At 60.7% G+C, this 19,619-nt stretch overlaps 2 protein-coding genes and 1 non-coding gene across 4 annotated transcripts; 1 reads left to right on the plus strand and 2 right to left on the minus strand.

Moving 5' to 3' along the window:
* Positions 1 to 1,271: 1,271 nt before the first annotated feature.
* On the minus strand, positions 1,272 to 10,975 carry SLC27A4 (solute carrier family 27 member 4). 2 transcript variants are annotated; one of them, XM_075439623.1, is made up of 13 exons: positions 10,894 to 10,975; positions 7,779 to 7,945; positions 6,716 to 7,110; positions 5,866 to 6,024; positions 5,425 to 5,494; positions 5,225 to 5,316; positions 4,588 to 4,697; positions 3,950 to 4,159; positions 3,575 to 3,701; positions 3,257 to 3,394; positions 2,930 to 3,094; positions 2,320 to 2,466; positions 1,272 to 2,101 (listed from the first exon to the last, which is right to left on the minus strand). In XM_075439623.1, exons 2-13 carry the CDS (start codon positions 7,940 to 7,942, stop codon positions 1,944 to 1,946), a joined length of 1,935 nt encoding a protein of 644 aa, XP_075295738.1. In that variant the 5' UTR covers positions 7,943 to 7,945; positions 10,894 to 10,975; the 3' UTR covers positions 1,272 to 1,943. The 2 variants fall into 2 exon arrangements, with proteins under 2 accessions (XP_075295738.1, XP_075295739.1); XM_075439624.1 differs by lacking the exon at positions 3,950 to 4,159.
* Positions 10,976 to 11,120: 145 nt separating this feature from the next.
* Positions 11,121 to 11,214, plus strand: TRNAR-UCU (transfer RNA arginine (anticodon UCU)). The gene is made up of 2 exons: positions 11,121 to 11,157; positions 11,179 to 11,214. It is a non-coding gene; the product is annotated as a tRNA-Arg (tRNA).
* A 1,590-nt stretch (positions 11,215 to 12,804) lies between these two features.
* On the minus strand, positions 12,805 to 19,589 carry COQ4 (coenzyme Q4). Its single transcript, XM_075439393.1, has 6 exons — positions 19,286 to 19,589; positions 18,006 to 18,102; positions 16,258 to 16,360; positions 15,794 to 15,923; positions 14,629 to 14,722; positions 12,805 to 13,986 (listed from the first exon to the last, which is right to left on the minus strand). Exons 1-6 carry the CDS (start codon positions 19,587 to 19,589, stop codon positions 13,824 to 13,826), a joined length of 891 nt encoding a protein of 296 aa, XP_075295508.1. The 3' UTR covers positions 12,805 to 13,823.
* Positions 19,590 to 19,619: the final 30 nt, after the last annotated feature.

Raw genomic sequence — 19,619 nt, forward strand, 5'->3', positions numbered from 1 at the left:
TGAACTGGGGAGTCCAGAGCTGGACACAGTACTCCAGATGAGGCCTCACTAGGGCAGTGTAGAGGGGAAGGAGGAAAGAGGGAACGGGAGAGGGGCAGGAGAGCCGGATGTGCCAGGGTAAACAGGGAGAACTGGGCCAGGACAAAACGGGACGGCAACACTGAGACCAGGACCAGGAGGAAGGGGGAGCGGGGAGCCGGCGGAGGCGTTGGGGAGGGTCTCATCAATAGGTTATTTTCACACAGGCATCAAACCCAGCAGCAAGGGGCTTCCTTCCTCCTGCTCTGAGGCGAGCTAAAGTCCGCAGAGGGAGGTTGTGCTCTGGAGTGGCAATTCCCAGTTCCCAAACCGGCACAGTCCCGTGTGCCCCCCAGCAGGACCACGCAAGGAAGAGGTAGGAAACTCCAGCATAGCCCATACTCGCATTTAATCATGAGGGCAGGACAGACTGGGGCAGGCAGGTACGTTGGCGTGGAAGGACAGCTAGAAGAGCAGACACACCCTGCCCTCACAAAAGACAGACGGCATTTTGAGGAGTAACCCTGCTAAAAGCATATTAAAAAATAAAAGATAATAAACCCCAACCCGGAGTTTTCTCTGGAACAGACATTTCTGCATGGTCTTCGAGGACTGGAATCGGACATCGCTGCTAAGGCTGTTTCACACCAGACACAACGCGCGGAATTCACAGAGCACAAGTCAGGATTTTAACACGCACATTTCAGTTCAGGGCCTGTCTCCTGCGGTGGAGACAGGGAGGGCTCTTGAGGACGGGACGCAGAGCACACGCAGCCAGGCTCTCACAGAGACCACCCTCCGAAGGACCTTCTCTCCCGAGCCACGTTGCCTCCCGCGTTCAGGGCACAGACCTTGCAGCAGGGAAGCCCCGAGAGCTGCTCTGTAGTCCTGAGTACGTCTAAGCAAAGGCCAACCAGGCCCTTTATTCCCATGCTCCCACCTGCTTTCTGCAAGGAAGGCGGCGCATGAAACAAGGCTGCATCCATGAAAGGTAGAAGTAAGAGACCCAGAGAAGTGTCCACAAGATAGCTGGGGTTCACTGATGTCCTTCACCATGGACCAAGGCCACAAGGACATACACGGATGCACCCACGCTGGAAGAGGAGAATCAGTCCCAGATGAGCGTCCCATCTCCCTGCGAGAGAAAAGGGCTCTCCAAGAGAGGACAGGTCTGGGCTGCTCCTCCACCTACTGCACAAACCCGGGACACATTCAAAAGTACAGACAATAAATTAAGATTGGAAAGAAAAAAGTCAGTGTGTATAATTTATATATATAAAATATAATATAATGTGTATGTGATTGTGATTGTGAAAAATAGAAATGTCATCCCCAGGAGAGAGCAAGGCATGGCAGAAACACATCCCTGTCCCTCTCCTGAGCCCAGCACTACCCCACTTCCCTGATTCACAGCAGAAACACACCAGTGGGGCCACGCAGAGGGCAGGGGTTGCGCCTGGCACCCAGCTTCCCTCTGTCAGCGGGGACCCTGTGCCAAGGAGGAGCTGGCTGCTTGGTGAAGGAGTGGGGAAAGAGCCCAGCACTGGTCCCTTCATGGCCTTCACAAGGAAGGGTTGCTGCAGGCAGGAAAAGGGAGGGAGAGACAGGAAAAGCAAAGTGGAATGGCAGGGGCACCCCACCCCTCCTCAACTGGCCAGGGCCCTGCCCCTCCTGTGGCACGGGACCACCACCGCTGTACCAAGTAGAAAATAAAGCCATAATGAGTCTATGCTTTGGTATGTAACCATCCCCCTCCCCTCGGTCCCCCCTGTGTCCACCCCAAACCATTATCTGTAAAACTCATCAAATAAAATCTCTAGTGTGCCTTTATATCGTTCGCTCCTTGAACCTTTTCTTCCCCAGTGCCTGCCCTGCCCCCTCTCCCCAGCAGGATCTGGGGAGGTGCCCAGCTTCAGCCCCACCAGTTACAGCTTCTGCTGTCCCGACTGGATCCTGCTGAACGCTGCCTGGTCCAGCGGCAGGTAGCGGCCTTCCCTGGAGTCCAGGAAGTACAGCTTGTCCTTCACCAGCGCAGGGTCGAAGCCCTGCTTCCTCAGCTCCGTCTTCTGGAACTTGTAAGTGCCTGGAGCGGAGGAACAAGGGGTCACCGGCAGCATGCGCTCCCATCCCCATCGCCCCTGTGCCACCCCAGACCCAGCCTTGCACCCCCAGGCCTCCAAACCACCCGGGAAACTGGCTAGGGGCTCTATGGGGCAGCAGGGCTCCGTCCTGACCCTACCGCAGATCGGCCTCCATAACTAGGTTTCCCCCCCCATCTCGAGCGTGCACGCCATGGCTCACTTGTCTTGGAGACTTCATGCAGGAACCGCAGGAAGACGGGCCGTGCATACAGAGGCAGGGCCTTTTTCAGCTCACTGGCAAAGCCTTCCAGGTCACAGGAGTTCTCCGGGTCAGCGATGGCTGCCATTCCTGCCTTCCCTTCAATCCCTACGAGGCAGAGCAGAAGGAAGAGCACTCAGACACACTGTCCCTGTAGCATCGCCTCCCTCGGCCCCGCACCAGCAAGGCGTCTGGCAGACCCTGCTTTGTACCGAGTGCTGGCTGTGTGTCCAGCTGTGTCACGGGCTGTGTCACCACCCTGTGGCTACGGCTACCAGTGACACCCTGCCGTCACGGTCACCTCCTCCCAGAGGAGGCACTTGCACCCTACCCAGAAAGGACGCAGGGTCCTTCCAAACCAGCCAGAATCAGAGCAAAGCTTGAGAGAGGGAGGGAACCCTCTGGTTCTTGCTGAGCTCGTCCCTGGAGGCCTGTTCCCAGTTTGCCCACGGGGAGCCTCAGTCCAGCCTCTTCCAAAAGGACGTGCTGATCTGGGTGTGCAGGACATGCTCACACTCGAGTGCCAGAGGCCCACCTGCCTCCCCCGATCATTCTCTCCCCTTTTAGCTACCTGGGATCTCCACCCCATAAACCACCACGTCTGTCAGGTTGAGGATGCGGCTCAGCGTCCCCTCCACCTCTGTGGTGGAGACGTTCTCCCCTTTCCAGCGGAACGTGTCCCCGGTGCGGTCCCGGAAATACATGTAGCCGTATTTGTCCATCACCAGGACATCCCCTACAGGAAGGTGAGAAACAGGCAAAAAATGAGGCGTCAGAGGGGCTAGGAGCAACCCTGGAGCACCTCAGGGCAGTGCCACTAGCCTGGGACAGCCCCCACGCCATCCCAGGTATCCTGCTCCTCTGCTCTCAGCAGACGGAAGGGCCCTGCTTGCCTCACCTGTGAGATAGGCAGCGTCCCCTTTTGTAAACACGTCCCTGGCAATTTTCTTGTTGGTGGCTGACTGATTCAGGTAGCCATCAAAGTGCTGCAAGGGGTTGCTCTTGACAATGCGGCCCACCAGCTGCCCCGGCTCCCCTGCAAGGGAGAAAAGAGGGGATGAAGCGGGGAAGCAACCACCTGCACCCAAGAAAAAGTGTGTCTAATGGGGCTGATGGGGTTTAACTGAGCAGTGACTCAAACCTAGGTGAATTACCTTGAAGTATCGGGAAAGACTTGCACAGGACTGAGGAAACTCCTGCCTGTGGTTGCCCTCACCTGGTCTGCAGCGGATACAGACACCATCCGGCCCCCGGATCAGCTCCATGGTGTCTTCATCCACTCTCACCAAGCCGATGGGGTACACACCTGGCAGGATCCTGCTGTTGAAGCCACACGACCCAACCTAGGACGGAAAGAGCTTAAAGCCGGGGTAGCAGGGACACCTGCCCCACCCTGAGCCTGCTATCCACGCACATCCAGGATACCAGAGGGCTGGCATGGCACAACAACAGCCAAAACCCCTCCGGGTGGATGGCAAACCACGCCAAGACTCCTGGAGGCAAAACCAGGAGCAAGCAGCCCGTCTGGATTTCCAACCCTGCCCAGGCCAGCAGGACCCTCTGGGACACTGGGAGGGTGGTGGGGCCTTACATTGTTGTCAAAGTTTCCCAGGCTGCAGTTGCACTCGGTGGCCCCGTAAAACTCGGCCACCTGGGCGATGCCGAAGCGGGCCATGAACTCTCTCCAGATGGAGGCACGCAGCCCGTTGCCCAGCGCCATGCGCACCCGGTGCTGCCGCTCCACCGCTTGGTACGGCTGGTTCAGCAGGTAGCGGCAGATCTCCCCAATGTACTGCACAATCTGGGAGGGACAGAGAGGAAAGACTCACTAGGACCCCTCCACCAGGCCCCAGGGTGTTCGGGGTTTCTTCAGGGCAGGCAGGAACAGCACAACATGCCCAAAGTCCCCTAAAGAGGCCACGGCAAAACCCAGGAGTCCTGCTAGCTTGTCCATTGCCTGTCCCTCCCTGGTTAACCCACTCCTCCAGCCTGTGAAACCTATCTGAGACCTCCTGGCTAATGCTGGAGCATGGGAAGGGTTTGGACACGTGGAGTTACCACCCCAGGTGGGAAGGACACAGCCCCAACACCTTGCAAAGTGGTTTGGAATGGACAGGCAGAACTGGTCCAGGCCTCCCCTCCTTCCAGCGGCTGGGCTCTCCGCAGCACGACAAAGATCCCCAGGCTCCGCTCCCCAGTCCCGGCTGGCCCATTGCCTCATGGCCTCACCGTGCAGTTGTATTTCACGCAGTCCTCCCAAAAGTGCGAGGCTGAGAACTTCTTGCGGATGACAATCGTCATGCCCTGCAGCAGGCACTGCCCGACGCCCACGATGTTCCCTGTGGAGAGGCAGCCAGGGGAGCCCTCAGTCCCCAGAGCCCTCCAGCCCAGCCCGGTCAGGGAGAGACCTGGCAGGGCAAGGCGGACGCCGCACCCTGGCTCACCGCAGATGGGTGTTCACCTAGCCAGAGCCCCCAGGACCATGGGCACCGGGGACGAGACGCGTGGCAATGAGATGTGGGGCAGCGCTTCTTCGCACCCAGACATCCCGGCACATCTCAGCCAGCCAGCCAGGCCCCGCTTCCCCTCCCCCCGACTTTCCACACGGAACACCGATAAGGCACAGCTATTCCAAAGCCAGGCTTGGAGCTGGGATAACCATCCCCTCCCACTCCTCACTCCAAAAGTCAGTCAGATCGATTTCTGTCTCCCAGGAAAGAGGAAAGCCTCCGTCCAACACCGCCAGCAGCAGCCACCTCCTCCTCAACATGGAGACTGCTGCTGCACCAGCTTCCAGCCTGAGCCCTGGGCTTGGCTGAGGGAAGAGACAGTCCCAGCACGCAGGGCTCCGTACAGCACACGTTACCTGCAGCATGGTAGAGCGGGAGGCAGTCGTACATCACATCGTCAGGCCTCATGCGAAAACCGTAAAAAACTAAGCTGGACATGCGGAAGTACCTGGGGCGGGAGGGTGAAGGGACGTGTCAGCAGCAGGGCCAGAGGCACTGTGCTAGGACAGGGCAGAGCTCAGCCTCGACCTCCCTGAGCCCCTGCCCATGGCCTTACCGGCAGTTCACCACAATGGCAGCCTTGGGCAGCCCCGTCGTGCCAGAGGTGTAGATGTAGAAGAGTTTATCTGGAGAGCAATGAGGAGACAATGTCACATACCCAGTCTAGGAGCTGGCTGAACTCAGGAGAGGGGGACAAGTCAAATTTATACTCTGCTCGTGCCAGTTGAGCCAAAACTTTTGTTATATGACAGCACCAAGAACATGCTGGCTTGACCCTGGACAGATCAGATCTGTTGGACACATGGAGGACACAACAGGCTACTGCTCTGCACAGGGTCAGGCTTCAGACACCGGAGTAATCCCCATCCCAAGCACCCCAGGCCCTGCTGTAGACATCTGCCATCGGCATCCCAAGCAGATGTTCTTGCCAGTGTTGGAACTGGCTGATCCACAAAAGCACAACTGTGAGTTCAGGCCCCAAAAGCTGACCACATACCAAGAAAGCCCTTATCAGGGGGCGTTGGCTGGTGCCGCTGGGCTGTCTGCAGGAGCGGGTCCAGGTGTTTCACACCAGTAAACGCGGATCCAGGGCCTCCTTCCCCGGACCAGAAGAGCTGGATAGATTTCTCCAGGGAGGGCTGCAATTCCTGCATTGCTGAGAAAGTAAAGAGGGGAGATGGAGAGAGATCGCAAGGTGGTTACAGCACAGAGACCCCTGCCCTCCCAGACAGCCTCAGGGAGACACTGTTCCAGGTAGCAGTACCCTCGCTGTGCTCGGCAGAGTCCCCAAAGGGCTGACAGCCATCGCAGGCAGATGTCACTCCCATGATTAACAGATGCTGGGGCCACAGCCCAGGCCTCTTCAGGGACTAGAAGATCCTGTTCTCCACCTCTCCCCAGCCAAAACCTCTTTGGTGCCAAGAGATCTGTTGACACCATCAGCCTCAGAGGTGTGGGCTGAAACATGCGAGGATCTGGAGCCAAGGTGCTGCAGGAATGTGGCTAACAGCCACGGAGAACAAGGGGAGGCTCATCCCGCACAGTGGAGCAGGCCCAGCCCAGCCCACACTGGGGAGGGACCCGAGAGGCACAAGGGAACGATCCTCACACTCAGGCTGGCCTGCTTGGGAGCCAGCGCTGAACAACAGATCCTCCCCTTCTCTAGATCCTGCCCGGTGGCCAAAGGAACCAACACACAAAGAACCAGTCAATTCCTGGATAATTCAACTGACCACTCTCCTCCAGGTCCCTTCTCTGTGGTGGGCAGGAAAGGAGCACTAAATCCACAGACACGCTCCCCAACCCTTGAGTCCAGAGCACCCCTGACGCATCTGCCTGCCCCTCACCTTCCATCATCTCCACCCCAAAAACCACAGCCTTGGAGTTGGAGATGGTGATGCAGTGCAGCAAGGCATCCATGCGCAGGTGGGAATTCACGAGGGCGGTCTCCACCCCAATTTTGGCCAAGCCGAGCCACAGCCCCACGTACTGATTGCGGGACTCCATGAAAAGAGCCACCACGTCACCAGAGCGGAAGCCTTGGCCATAGAAAAAATTGGCCACACGGTTGGAGTATTCATCCAGCTGCCGGAAGGTCCAGCTCTCGCCCGTGCTTTGGAAGATCAGCGCTGTCTTCTCTGGATACTTGCTCGCAGTCTTCTGGAAGATCTTGGCGATTGTGTTCTTCTCTCTCACATGCCTCCATACCTGCCACTTCACCCGCAACAGGACCAGCCCCGTGCTGCCAAAGGAAGGGGAGCAAGAGGGCAGCTGCTCAGCAACCCCTGCAAAACCACTTCTTCCAGCAAAGCCAACACAGCACGAGGATCTTGCTAGGAGCTGCAATAGCCCAAAACTGCTCCAGGCCCTACTCTAGGTCAGCAGCAGCTCAGGGTGCTCCCCTGAGCTGCATCAACATAGGCAGAGGTTGTCTGCAAAGATGCTTATAGCCAAACTCATGGAGGCCTGGGAGAGATGAGTTTTGAAAGGCTGCAGACAGGGATGTCCCCTGATCAAAGTGGCATCTTTGAGCCTCTGATGCTCTCCAAGAGGTGCCACCACTCCCTCCCCACAAATCCTTGCCAGGAGCTGGCACAGCCTGGTACCAACTCAGAACCAACCCTGAACAGACACCTGGTGCCACGCCAGCAGGTTTAGGGATGGGGTGAAGTACAAGGGCAGTCACCAGACTTCAGAGCTCAGCTGAAATCTATCTTTCCTGTGAAAACTTTGCCCGAGAGTTTGGAGCCACCCGGGAGTGGCAGAGGGAGATCTCCTTCCAGCTGGGCCGGGTGCCAGCAGCAACCCAGGGGTGTGCAAGGAGCTGGGGGCTGCGCTCACACACACCGGGGCAGAGCACTAGGCCAGGGGGAGGGTGGATGGTCAGGCCATCCTAGCCAGGACACTTACGTGACGTCCCTTCGTATTGTCTTGATGAATATGAGGAAGAAGTTCCATCCGCCGGATCCCAGGTAGAAGATGAAGAGAGCGGGGATGGCCTGGGCCCAGGACAGCCCCAAACTGACCCTGAAGAACAGCAGCAGTGCTGCAAAAGCAGCCAGACGCAGCATCATGGCCTGCATAGAGAGAGAAACCACGGCCATCAATGCACGCACACTGGACTCGGTGATAATGAACCCACGCGCAGGGGATGCGTTAGCAGCCCCCGGCTTCCTGGATGAGGTTCCTGAGTCACTGCTCCTCCTGGCAGCGACGACGTAACCCAGCAGCCCAGAGCTCCCACAGATGTAACTTTACCGGACCTTGGAGACGGCCAATTAAGCCGCCAGCGTAGCACTGTTTAGTGCCGGCTGAGAGCCCGGCCATTCCCACCTGGGGAGCCACATCCCGCACACCGGCCAGGGGCACGGCCGCGCCCCAGTAGCGTGAGATGCAGGGTAAAGCCTCTTCATGGGTGTGGGAGCAGAGTCACGGCCAGAGACCTTGCACAGAGGTTGGGCAGGCACCAGGGCAATGCCAGGCAGGGCTGGCTCAGGCCCTCACCACCAGCCTTGCAAAGCCCAGCTCTAAGTTCCTCCCTGTCCCAAGTATCCCTCTGTCCCCATACCTCAGGTCTCCCACGCCACCAGCACCAGCTTTCCCACATGCCTGGTTCCAGGACAGCCAGCACGGCTGGCGGGAGAGCGCAGCTTCATACACTCTCCGACACAGCTCAGACAGGAACAGGGACAGGAAACTCTGTCCTTTGAACTCTGCTTGCGTTTGCAAACCCTTGTGTCGGCGGGCAGTTTCCTGGTCTGGCTCTGCTGGAGACACTGCCAGAGTGGGTCGGGGACGAGGCCAGGCGCAGGCATGCCCTGGCCAGGCTGGAGTGGGCAGAACAAGCACTGTGGCTGCCACCAGGACCACCCAGACCCCCACTCCATGTCCTGCAGACAGCAGCTCTGTCCCCATCCCAAACACACCCCAGACACGGCTCCGAGACTCGCAGGGAACCGCAGTCTAGCAAAGGCTCTTTTCAGGCGACAGCATCGGGCGGGGGAAAGTGACAGTGATGTGACCCTCACAGCTCGAGGCCTCCTAGATAAAACTGGTCCTTCCTGGCATGGACATGGGCCAAAGAGGAAGGAAACACTCACATCATTCCTCTTCCCCTCTTCAAGGTAGATTCACTGCTCCAAAGCTGGCAGCCCTGGGTGGGCTCTGCCAACTTTGGCTGGAAGCCACACTTGTGGCTTTCCCTCTGCTCTGTGCAGCTCCCCCAGGTCCAGGGAGCCTCTGCAGATTTGGTACGAGATGCTGGCAGGGTGGGAGCCAAGACAGCGCCATGTGGTCACCGTGCCCTGGCATGTCACACAGGCTGTCCCACCTCCGAGCCGTGCCACCGGGAGGAGGCAGGGATGCACCAGAGCGCAGGATGCTGCTCCTGGCTGGGGGCCTGGGGACATCCCCCTCATCCACAGCTCCTGCCCTGAAATCCCTGCTCGTGCCGGTGGCCTCTGAGCTCTCTCCACCAAACACCTCCCAGGCCCGAGGCCACACAACACAGTTCCTCGGCCTCTTAGCAGGGCAGGACCCACTGCATTTTCACCTTGGAGCCTCTCTCTGCAGTTACACAGGGCAGCTCTTAAATCACCATCAAACTACTATGCCTCAGCCAAGACCTGAGTCCTTCGTTACACACTCGCATCAAACAGAGAGACAAGGAGACACAGCGGTGGGGCAGCCACACTCTGCGTGGGCAACAAGGTGCTTAAACCTCCCACTTGCAGGCAAGACGGGCCCAGACAGGCCCCTGTTATCCTCTGCTCACATCTCTGCCTCGCACCGGCGAGAGATTACTGAGAGACAACCGGTGCATTACTCCCAGAGACCTCCAGCCCTGCCGTTAAGGATTCAGATCTTGCCTAGCTGCATCAGCATGGAGAAAATTAAGACCTGCCTGTAGCTCCACAGCCAGTGGGCACAGAGGCAAACCGCAGGGATCCATCACTCGAGGGCGCAGAGACCTGAGGGGAGCTTGGGAGAGGCACCAGCCTGGGGAGCAGGTTGCGGGGAGGGGACAACAGGCAGGCGACCGGGCTCCAAGAAGCCCCCAGCACCAACGGACAAGCTCCAGGAGCCAGGAGATCCCCGTCTCTCCAGCGTGAGCAGCCAGGGAGGCACCCGTCCCCCGACTTGGGCCTGGGTAGGGTGATGGGGATGAGCCTGCCAGCCTCGGGGAAGGACGGGGAGGGTGAAATGCAGTCCCCCCGTTTCGCCCTCCCCGTCCTTCCCTGAGGCCAGCAGGCTCAACCCCAGCATGGAAGCCAAGCAGCCCAGCCCCAGCCCCATCTGAGCAGGCAGAAGGACCGGGAGGCTCATCAGGGCCTCACCCACACCGGGCTGCAGCCGGGACCCTCCTCCCCTAACCCGGCCAGGTCTGGGAACCTCCTGGGGAGAGCCGGTATCCGCGGTGGGAGCCCTGCAGCCCGCTGAGGAGAAGGCCCGCGATGCCTTGTGAGGAGACCGGGGGGCTGAGGGGCCCCAGTGCCTCATGAAGAGAACGGGGGGGGAGGCTGAGGGGCCCCGGTGCCTCATGAAGAGAACGGCGGGGGGGGAGGCTGAGGGGCCCCGGTGCCTCATGAAGAGAACGGCGGGGGGGGAGGCTGAGGGGCCCCGGTGCCTCATGAGGAGAACGGGGGTCCTCGGTACCTCATGAGGAGACCTGAAGGGGGGAGCTGAGAGCCCCGGTACCTCATAAGGAGACCGGGGGGGGGGGGGGGTGTGGCTGAGAGCCTCGGTGCCTCATGAGGAGACCACGAGGCTGAGGAACCCCGGTACCGCCCGCAGGGCCCCGGTACCTCATGAGGAGACCGGAGGGGGGGGGAGCTGAGAGCCCTGGTGCCTCATGAGGAGACCGGGGGGGCTGAGGAACTCCGGTACCGCCCGCAGGGCCCCGCTGCCTCATGAGGAGACCGCGGGCCCCGCCCGGCCGCCCGCGGAGAGGCAGCTTTGGCCGCCGCGGCGGGGCAGAGAGGCGCCGGGAAGTCACGGAGGGGGGAGGACGGTGCCGCGTTCTTACCGGGCTCCGGAGCGTCCGCTGCGGCCCGGCCACCTGCACCGGGAGCGGGGCCCGCCCGCCGCTGCAGCACGGGGCGGGGCGGGCGGCGCGGCCCGCCGGGAGCTGTAGTCCCGCCCGGCGGCAGCGGCCCGGCCCCGCGGCGGCGGGTGCGGTCCCGGGGTGGGCGCGGGGCGGGGCGCGGGGCGGCGCGGCGGGAAGAGGCGGTGAGGGCGGCGCGGGGAAGCGAGGGCTCTGTGGCGCAATGGATAGCGCATTGGACTTCTAGCGCGGCGTGTGACGGGAGTCATTCAAAGGTTGTGGGTTCGAGTCCCACCAGAGTCGAATTTTTGCCGCCTTGGCGTCGGGGATCTCTCTCGGGGTGCTGCAGCCTCGACGGGACCGGGGGGGAACCGACCGACCCGCCCCGGCCGCTGCCAAGGAGCCGGGCTGTCCCCGGGAGCGCTGCCCGCGGCGTGGCGGGGAGCCCTGTTTTGGGAGTGGGGTCCAGGACGAGGGGACAGCAGCACGGGGACATGGCCGCTCCCGGGGGCTTCGTGAACGTGTGGCCCAGCAGCAGCATCCCCTCCTTTGGGGGTTATTGTTATCCCATCCCCAAAACGGCCCCAGCATGGGCGCAGACCGCTGGTGGAGCTGCTGCTTGCCCGCAGCGAGTACATCCCCCCCTAGAAAATACATTTTTGTGCATGATTTGTGCCAGACCTGCCCAAAACGACCCAAACGACCCCGCTCCCCACCTCTGCCGCCACCGCCTTCCTTCTCGCAGGCTCGACAAGCAACAGCCACTGCAAACGGGAGCTGCGGTGGCCATGAAGTGACCCGGCTGAGCAGACGCGGTTTAAAACGATGTTACGTGCCACTTCTGTCGTGCTGGCAGCCGCCCGCCGAGCATCACACATCACGAGCAGCCCAATGCCCACCGGCAGGCCAACGCTGCGTCACCCGACGTGCAGCGAAACCCGCTCTCATGACCGTCGCTTCCCGCGGTTCCTCGACCGCTTGCTCACGGCTTCTGGACGCGGGGAATCTTTGCCGCCCTTCGGTTTAACCACCCTAAAGCTCCGACACGTTTTCGATGCAGAAAAGGACGTTTCTGGGTTGTTTTAGGGCCAAATGCTTCTTTCGTCTTGACCAGTGCAGTAGGACAACCCCCACTCTGTGCATTTCACTGGCAGCTGAGGGATGTATTTGTATGATGTCCTTTATTGTCTGCTTGAAACAACGCCGGGGGCCAAGGGGAGGCATGAGCCTGGTTTTGGAGAAAAACCTCAAAGTCTGGCTGGGGGGGGAAGAAAGCAGGGAGAAGCTGAAAATGAGTCAGGGGGTGCAGGACGCAAGTCAGTCCCTCTGTCCGCTCTTAAACGTAGCCCAAAACCCAAGAGTTTTGCCCCTGCTCAGCCTCCTGGGATGGAGCAACTCTGACCCCCAGCCCCACCGTCAGCCCCTGCTCCCGCCTGTCCTCTCCAGCATCCTGCAGGAGACTGGGACAGGGCCAGCGAAGCCCACAGCGTGGCAATGCCATGTCCCCAGCTGTGTAACCCCTCCCAAGCCACCAATGGACCCCAGTAAGAGCACCTCCTCCCTCCCCTGGGAACCAGAATGGCTTTAGGAAGCCCCCAGCCTTGCCCCACTCTTGCTCTGCACCCCAGTCTTCCCCTGTCTGGTCCTTTCTGCAATGAGCACCACAAGGAACCACTCGACAGCCCAGCATCCCCAAATCCCAGCTGGAAAGATGCAGCTCCGCAGCCCATGTTGTGCCCTGGTCCTCAGGGACGTGCAGCCACACGCGTGCCCTGCCAGCACCTACCCCCACAGACTAAGAGCAGACCCTGCCGCAGCCGAAACAGGGTGAGGTTTCACGTCAGATCTCCCCTTCAGCAGGGGAGATGGGGTGGAAGGAGAGGGGCAACGAACCAGGAGCTCCACCGTGGATTTTATTAAGCAAGAAGGAATTTCAACAGCAAACCCAGACACACAAAGAGCCCCTGGCCTCGTGGCTCTGCCCTTGCATCCGACAGCTCTGCTCTCCAGCTGCTGGCAGTCTGCAGCTCCGTTTAATTAACCCAGACAGCAATCAGCGCCCAGATGCAGCGCAAGTGGCTGCTGTTTCTTTGCTCCCGGGATGCAGCCCTATTCCCGATCGTGTCACGTTGCTGCCCAGGGAAGGGAGGATTCCAAACCCGGCGCGGTCACACGGATTTCAGCACTTTGATGGGGAGGGACCACAGGGAGACACGGCAGCCTGGGATCGGCTCGCAGACAGCCAATCCAGCCGGGATAATATCCAGAGGTATTTCCCTGCCCACTCCCGTGGGCATGCAATTGTGCGCTGCCTGGTCTCCGAGGCGTGAGGCACATCCCACATGACCCATTAAGAGACCAGTTAGGCACCAGTACAAGTCGGGATTTCACTGTTGCACACAGCAGACCTGCCCCTGGGCTGCTCTGTGAATCACTGGTTTAGCTCCAGTCCTGGGCAGCCCCAAGACCTGACGTCTCCATCCTCCTGGGGAGGGCGGGAGGAGGGATTTACCTCCAGAGCCCCCGAGCTGCAGAAGGCCAATGTGGTGGTTTGCTGCAGTGCGTTGTAAACCAGCTCTGCTCCCTCCCCATCCCAGCATTTCTGAGCATCCGGACCGGAGCGCTGCTGTCGGGCGGACCGGAGCAGCCAGACCCTGCTGGCAAAGGCACAGCAGGCCTTGCCATCCCTCCCCTGAGCCACCGACAGCAGAAAGGGTCAAGTTCTGTCACGGCTCAGGGAGGTGCCCCTTGGCCTCCACCAACACGAGGGTGCCAACTCTTGGCAGGAGAAAACTCGGCTTTGGGTCCGTGGCAGCTGGTAGCAGAGCCACGCTGCACTCCCGGGCAGGAGGAGATGGGGATGGCTGCTGTCTGCCAGCGGGGATCCCTGTCCCCTCCCCGTGCTGGAGCTGTCACACTCGAATGGCCGGGGGAGGGAAGATGCCGATCTCCTCCCGCAGGGACTCCACCGGCTGCTCCCAGCGCTGCTCGTAGTAGACGTTCAGGATACAGCTGGCGTTGCGCCCGCTCCGAATCGCCCAGGGAACCAGGTCCGTGGCCAGGACCCGCAGCTTTCTGGAACAAACAACACAGGAGGTGACAGTTGGAACAAACAACACAGGAGGTGACAGCTCTGATTTCCATGTTTTGTTTTTTATTTCCTTCTCCAAGTCCCCACTGCAGGCAGATGCCAAACCCATGTGTCCCACGTACCCCTCCACCCTTCTAGCATCCCTCCTGCTTAACTCACAGGGGAAACTGAGGCACGGAAGAGGATGGTGTGCTGGGAAGGTTACAGCCAGCAGCAAACACAAGACCAGAACTGAGGTTCTGCAGTCCCCAAACTGTGCTGGGCACTAAAACAGCTGTGCTGGGGCAGGGAACGGCCGTCAGCATGGCGAGGGTCCTGCTGGCCCTCACCTTGTGCCCAGGCAAGGGCAGCCAGGCCTGGGCACTGCTCCTCCGGCCTGGCACAGGAGATTCGGTGCTGGCAGCAGATGAAGCATCAGGTTCTGCTTCAGTGACGGGGCAAAGCCATGCCTCCCGCTGTCACCGCTTCCCTGGGCCATGGGGACAGAGCAGCAGGTTCACACGAGGGATCCCTGACCAACTGCCTCCTCCAAACCAGCCACATCCCCTCCTCGTCCCGAGCACCCCCCAGGCTGGCGTGTCCCCTGGGCAGAGCCTCCCCGCGCGTCGGCCGGCACCGGCACCTACCGTGCGCTGAGACGGACGGGGCCGAATGCTGCTCCCAGGACACACATGGGCAGCCCTGTCTGGACGGCTTCGAACCACTTCACCACGACCTCGCCTGGGAGGGAGCGGGGAGGTGGTGAGCAGGCAGGACACCCGGGTTGAGGGACGGCCAGCGCCACGCAGCCCCGCAACGCCGGCTGCAGGGTCTGCCCCTTCCTGAGGACGGCTACGCACCCGTCCCCTCCGCCTCCACAGCAGGACTCAGGAATGCTCCCCAAGTCTGGCCACGGCTTTGTCCCGTGCCAGGACGAGCCTCGCCGTGACCACCCGCCCGAGAGGGACGTCCCGGGGCAGCAGCACCCTGCAGCCGATGCCCCACAAGCTGGGGAAACACCTCCCGAGCAGGCCGGCTCCCCGCAGGTCTTTAGCAACACAATTCATAGAATGGTTTGGGTTGGAAGGGACCTTCAAGATCATCTGGTTCCAACCCCCCTGCCGTGAGCAGGGACATCTTCCACCAGCCCAGGGTGCTCAGAGCCCCATCCAACCTGGCCTTGAACCCTGCCAGGGAGGGGACAGCCACAGCTTCTCTGGGCAGCCTGGGCCAGGGTTTCACCACACTGTCACCACCCCAATTGCCAAAGCCTGGTTGCCCGTGCGGCTCTCCCTGCCTCTCAGCACGGGACAGACCTTTTAAAAATGCCACCAGGGCCCAGCCAAAAGCTGCGTAGGAGGCCTGACACGCCGGTTCCCGCAGGCTCACCAGCAAGGCTCAACTTGTGACTTTGAGTCAGACACAAAATGAGGGCAAAGGACAGGGGAACGAGCGGATAAGGAGCAAGCAGGGAGCCCCCACTTCTGCCTTAGCTCAGGGCTTGCGAAACGACCCTCCCTCGGTGCCACCCTCCCTGCCAGGCAGCAGACACCCACCCACCCGCTCAGCGGCTGCCTGCACCCAGGGCTCGGGCAGAGCATCTCTTGGCAGGGGAACGTTGACATCCCGTGGGTTTCTGGGCACCACAGAGCCAGCGATGCGGCACAGTGATGGTGCAAACCTCCCCACACACCTCCCCGGGCTGAGGATCGGGGAGTCCGACCGGCCCAGCCCGCTCCGTTCCTGGGAGACTTGGCCGAGCACCATCAGTGGGGTTTGGCAGCACAGCCCTCCGAGCCCGCTGCCGCTCACCTAGCATGTTGGTCGGCATGCCCAGCAGAGTGTGCATCAGGTCGTGGACTTCCCGGTACCGCTGGATCACGTACGCCAGCTCTTCGTCATCAACAAACTTGGGTGGCATCCGGGTGTCCGGAGAAACCTTCTGCAAATCCAAAGAGGTCCAGTTCAGCCCCTTCCAAACGTAAAGTTTCTGGTCTCATTCTTTAACGCACAGCCATACGTGGCCCCCTCCATCAGCACATCTCCCAGCCCCCAGTGGTGGGGGTCAATAACATTTCCATAGACAAAAACCAGGGACTGTGCAGCACTGGTGGCAAATCCAGCATCATCCAACACCCAGCATCTCATCCCGTCCCACTCCCTCTCATTCCCACAGGTTCCTCCATGGCTCCAATCTCCCTCTAAAGCCCACCCATGCTCCTGGCACAGGGATCAGCGGCAACAGCCGTTTGCACCCTCTGAAATCCCACACTCACGTTGTCCTCCAAGAACCGAACATACTCTCGGCCCAGCGTGCCGTCCGGCAGCCCCCGCAGCCTGGCCATGTCCAGGGTGGAGAGACGGATGCGAGGCCGTTCCCTGAAAGCCAAACGCAGGGCAGTGAGTCTCCCAGTGAAACACACAGCGGGGGTCTTGGAGAAAGGAGCCCCTGAAACGCCTCATCCCCTGCCTCTTCCCTTCCCGGGCATTTTCCTTGCACGGATCCTGACCGTTCGCTGCAGGGATAGCACTGTCATTTCTATTGCGGAGGCAGGGACACCAATTGCTTAAAGGATCTATCTGAAGCCTTGGCTGTCATTTTGCACTCCTGTAAAACTCCATTTGGAAAAACACCGGAGTCCTCTGCACCGAAATGCTGCCGCACAGGCTGCTGGCCAGGCACAGCCCCCAGCAACGGCCAGCCCCGGGGGAGCAGAGCCCTTCAGCATCCCTGCAAAGCAGACAGAGCTTCAAAGGAACAACCCTGAAGAGGGGAGGGGAATTGTTCTAAATGCAGGTTTCATTTTCCTCCGGCTTAGGCTTTCACCACCAGCCACGTGGCAGCCATGCACGGAAAGGTCTCCTCTCCAGGTTGTTGGCAAACAGGTGCCCCACAGCCCTGGAACAAAACAAAAGCCCTTTTATTTCCATGCACAGGATAAATTCCTCCCATGCCAAAAGGCTTGCAGCGGAGCCAGGAGCTCTGGAGCGGAGCGGATCTGCTCAGCTCCTGGAGCGGAGATGCCAGGGAGATAAGCAGGACTCACAGCAGCTTCACCCTGGCTGCAGACGCTTCCTTGTGTATTTGGTGTCGAAGGGACCTCAGCAGCTTGGAGGCTTAAAAAAACCCACTTGTGTGCACAAACCGAACCGCTGCAAATCCCTGCACCACGGGGCAAGGAGCAGGTGGGGACGGCTCTCCCCAGCCCTTGGTGCCTTTGCTGTCCCCTCTCCCTGGGCAGCTCCTCTGGGTCTCAGCCCCATCCCGGTGCTCCGTGTGCTTTGCCAGGTCAGCGTCCAGAGCCAGGATCAGGCTGCACTGCACAAACCCATGGCAAAAGGCAGCTCTTCCCCAGCCCCTTCGCGGCACAACCCGAACAATGCACAAGCGGCAGCGTGACACACAACGAGGAGCAGGGAGAAGGCAAGCAAATAAGCACTAAGATCTTGGTTAATAAGAGACTCATGAAGTCCCTCCTGGTCCTCAGCCTCGCTGCGCTCGAGAAGTCCCTGCAGACATGGAAGTAAAAGTGATCAAGCCTTAACAAGGAAGAGAAGTGGCCTCGTTTCACAGCCTGGGGAGATGCTGCAGGCGCTGGGAAAGAAATTACGGAGGTGTCTAAGGAGGAGGCAGAGCAGCGGAGATGAAGTCTCCAACACAAGGAGACGCAGGCGCAGGGGAGAAATCCATGGACGTGGCCACATCCATGGATTTCTCCCCTGCGCCTGCATCTCCTTGTGTTGGCACCTGCCAGTTCCAGCAGTGAAGCAGAACAGACAGAGAGCAGCGCCTGAAGTAGGGCTGGGCCCAGCAACTGCTGCGCTCTTGCCCGTAGACTTGCCACGGGGCTCTTGTGATCATCGAAAATAAATTAAAACAAACAACCTGGAGCGTTAGAGCTAACAGAATACTTGCGCTGCTTTCAAGCCAGGGAGCACAAGGCTCTCCCCTCACGGGGCCCAAGGAATGTGCCTGGCCTTGTGCCTCCCTCCCCACCACGAACCGCACTGCGGAGGGACGCACTGGAGGATGCGGTAACCTTCAGGGTGGTGCTTCATCTTGTCTCGCAGGTTGGGCAGGGCAAAGCAGCCCGTGGTCTCCCCGAGGACTGCCACCATGTCTGGAAGAGAGACCAGAGAATGACCCGAGAGCGGTTTTCGCAACACCCAGCCGTCCGTGGTTGGCAGGTGAGGGAACGGAGCAATGAAGCCCTTGGCCGGGATCATTAGGGGTGCATTAGGAGGAGCGTGGCCAGCAGGTCAAGGGAGGTTCTCCTCCCCCTCTGCTCTGCCCTGGTGAGGCCCCATCTGGAGTACTGTGTCCAGTGCTGGGCTCCCCAGTTCAAGAAAGATGAGGAGCTACTGGAGAGAGCCCAGTGGAGGGCTGTGAGGATGAGGAGGGGACTGAAGCATCTCTCATACGAGGAGAGGCTGAGGGAGCTGGGCTTGTTCAGCCTGGAGAAGACAAGGCTGAAAGGGGACCTTAGAAATGCTGATAAATATCTGCAGGGTGGGTGTCAGGAGGACGGGGCCAGACTCTTTTCAGTAGTGCCCAGCGACAGGACAAGGAGCAACGGGCACAAACTGAAGCAGAGGAAGTTCCAGCTGAACGTGAGGAAGAACTTCTTCCCTCTGAGGGTGACGGAGCCCTGGCCCAGGCTGCCCAGGGAGGCTGTGGAGTCTCCTTCTCTGGAGATATTCCAGACCCACCTGGACGCGGTGCTCTGCAGCCTGCTCTGGGTGACCCTGCTTCGGCAGGGGGTTGGACTGGGTGACCCACAGAGGTCCCTTCCAACCCTGACCATCCTGTGATTCTGTGATCAGGCAGGGAGCCCGTGGCGAAGCAGGGACCCCACAGATCTCCAGCCTGGGGGCTGCTCTGCCCGGGGGTCACCCACAAGGAGGGATGCAGGAGCAAGCGTGAGGCCTGGGGGACCAAGGAGCAGCGAGACAGGGCTGGGTGGCGGGGGGGGGGGGGGCGGGGGGGGAGCAGGAGATCGCTGCGGGGTTTTGGGTGTTCCTCACCTCCTCTCTCCCACAGCCTCCTGTCTTGGGCCAGGTCTCAGCCCTCCCCTTCACAGAATCCCAGCATGGTGGGGTTGGAAGGGACCTCTGTGGGTCACCCAGTCCAACCCCCTGCCGAAGCAGGGTCACCCACAGCAGGCTGCACAGCACCGCGTCCGCTTGCCCCATTACCAAAGGTCTCACCCAAGGGGAGGAGAACCGCAGCCCCCCGAGCAGCTCCCAGGGACACGGGGCGTTAGTGGGGTCCCGAGCGGGTCGAGCCCCCCTGCCCCGGCTTACCGTGTCGGTAGGGGTCACAGAGGGCCATGACGGCCGAGCCGGCCGCCAGCAGCGCCTTCTGCAGCGGGCTGGTGGCGATGTGCCCGGGGTACGGCCCGTAGCGCCCTTCCGCCTCCTCCTCCTCCTCCTCCCCGCCGCCGTGCCCAGGCCGGGCCCGCGGCTCTGCGCGGCTGGGACAGGCTCTGCCCGCGGGGAGCAGCGGGAGCAGAACCGGCCCGGCGGGGCCCGGGAACGGGCACGTGCCCGGAGAGCCGAGACCCCCCCGCAGCAGCGGGACCCCCGCCCGCGCCGCGCGCCGCAGCATCGCCCCCCCCGCAGCGGCTCTGCCCCGGAA

The sequence above is a fragment of the Opisthocomus hoazin genome, chromosome 19 (genome assembly GCF_030867145.1).
Source record: "Opisthocomus hoazin isolate bOpiHoa1 chromosome 19, bOpiHoa1.hap1, whole genome shotgun sequence".
Taxonomy (NCBI): domain Eukaryota; kingdom Metazoa; phylum Chordata; class Aves; order Opisthocomiformes; family Opisthocomidae; genus Opisthocomus; species Opisthocomus hoazin.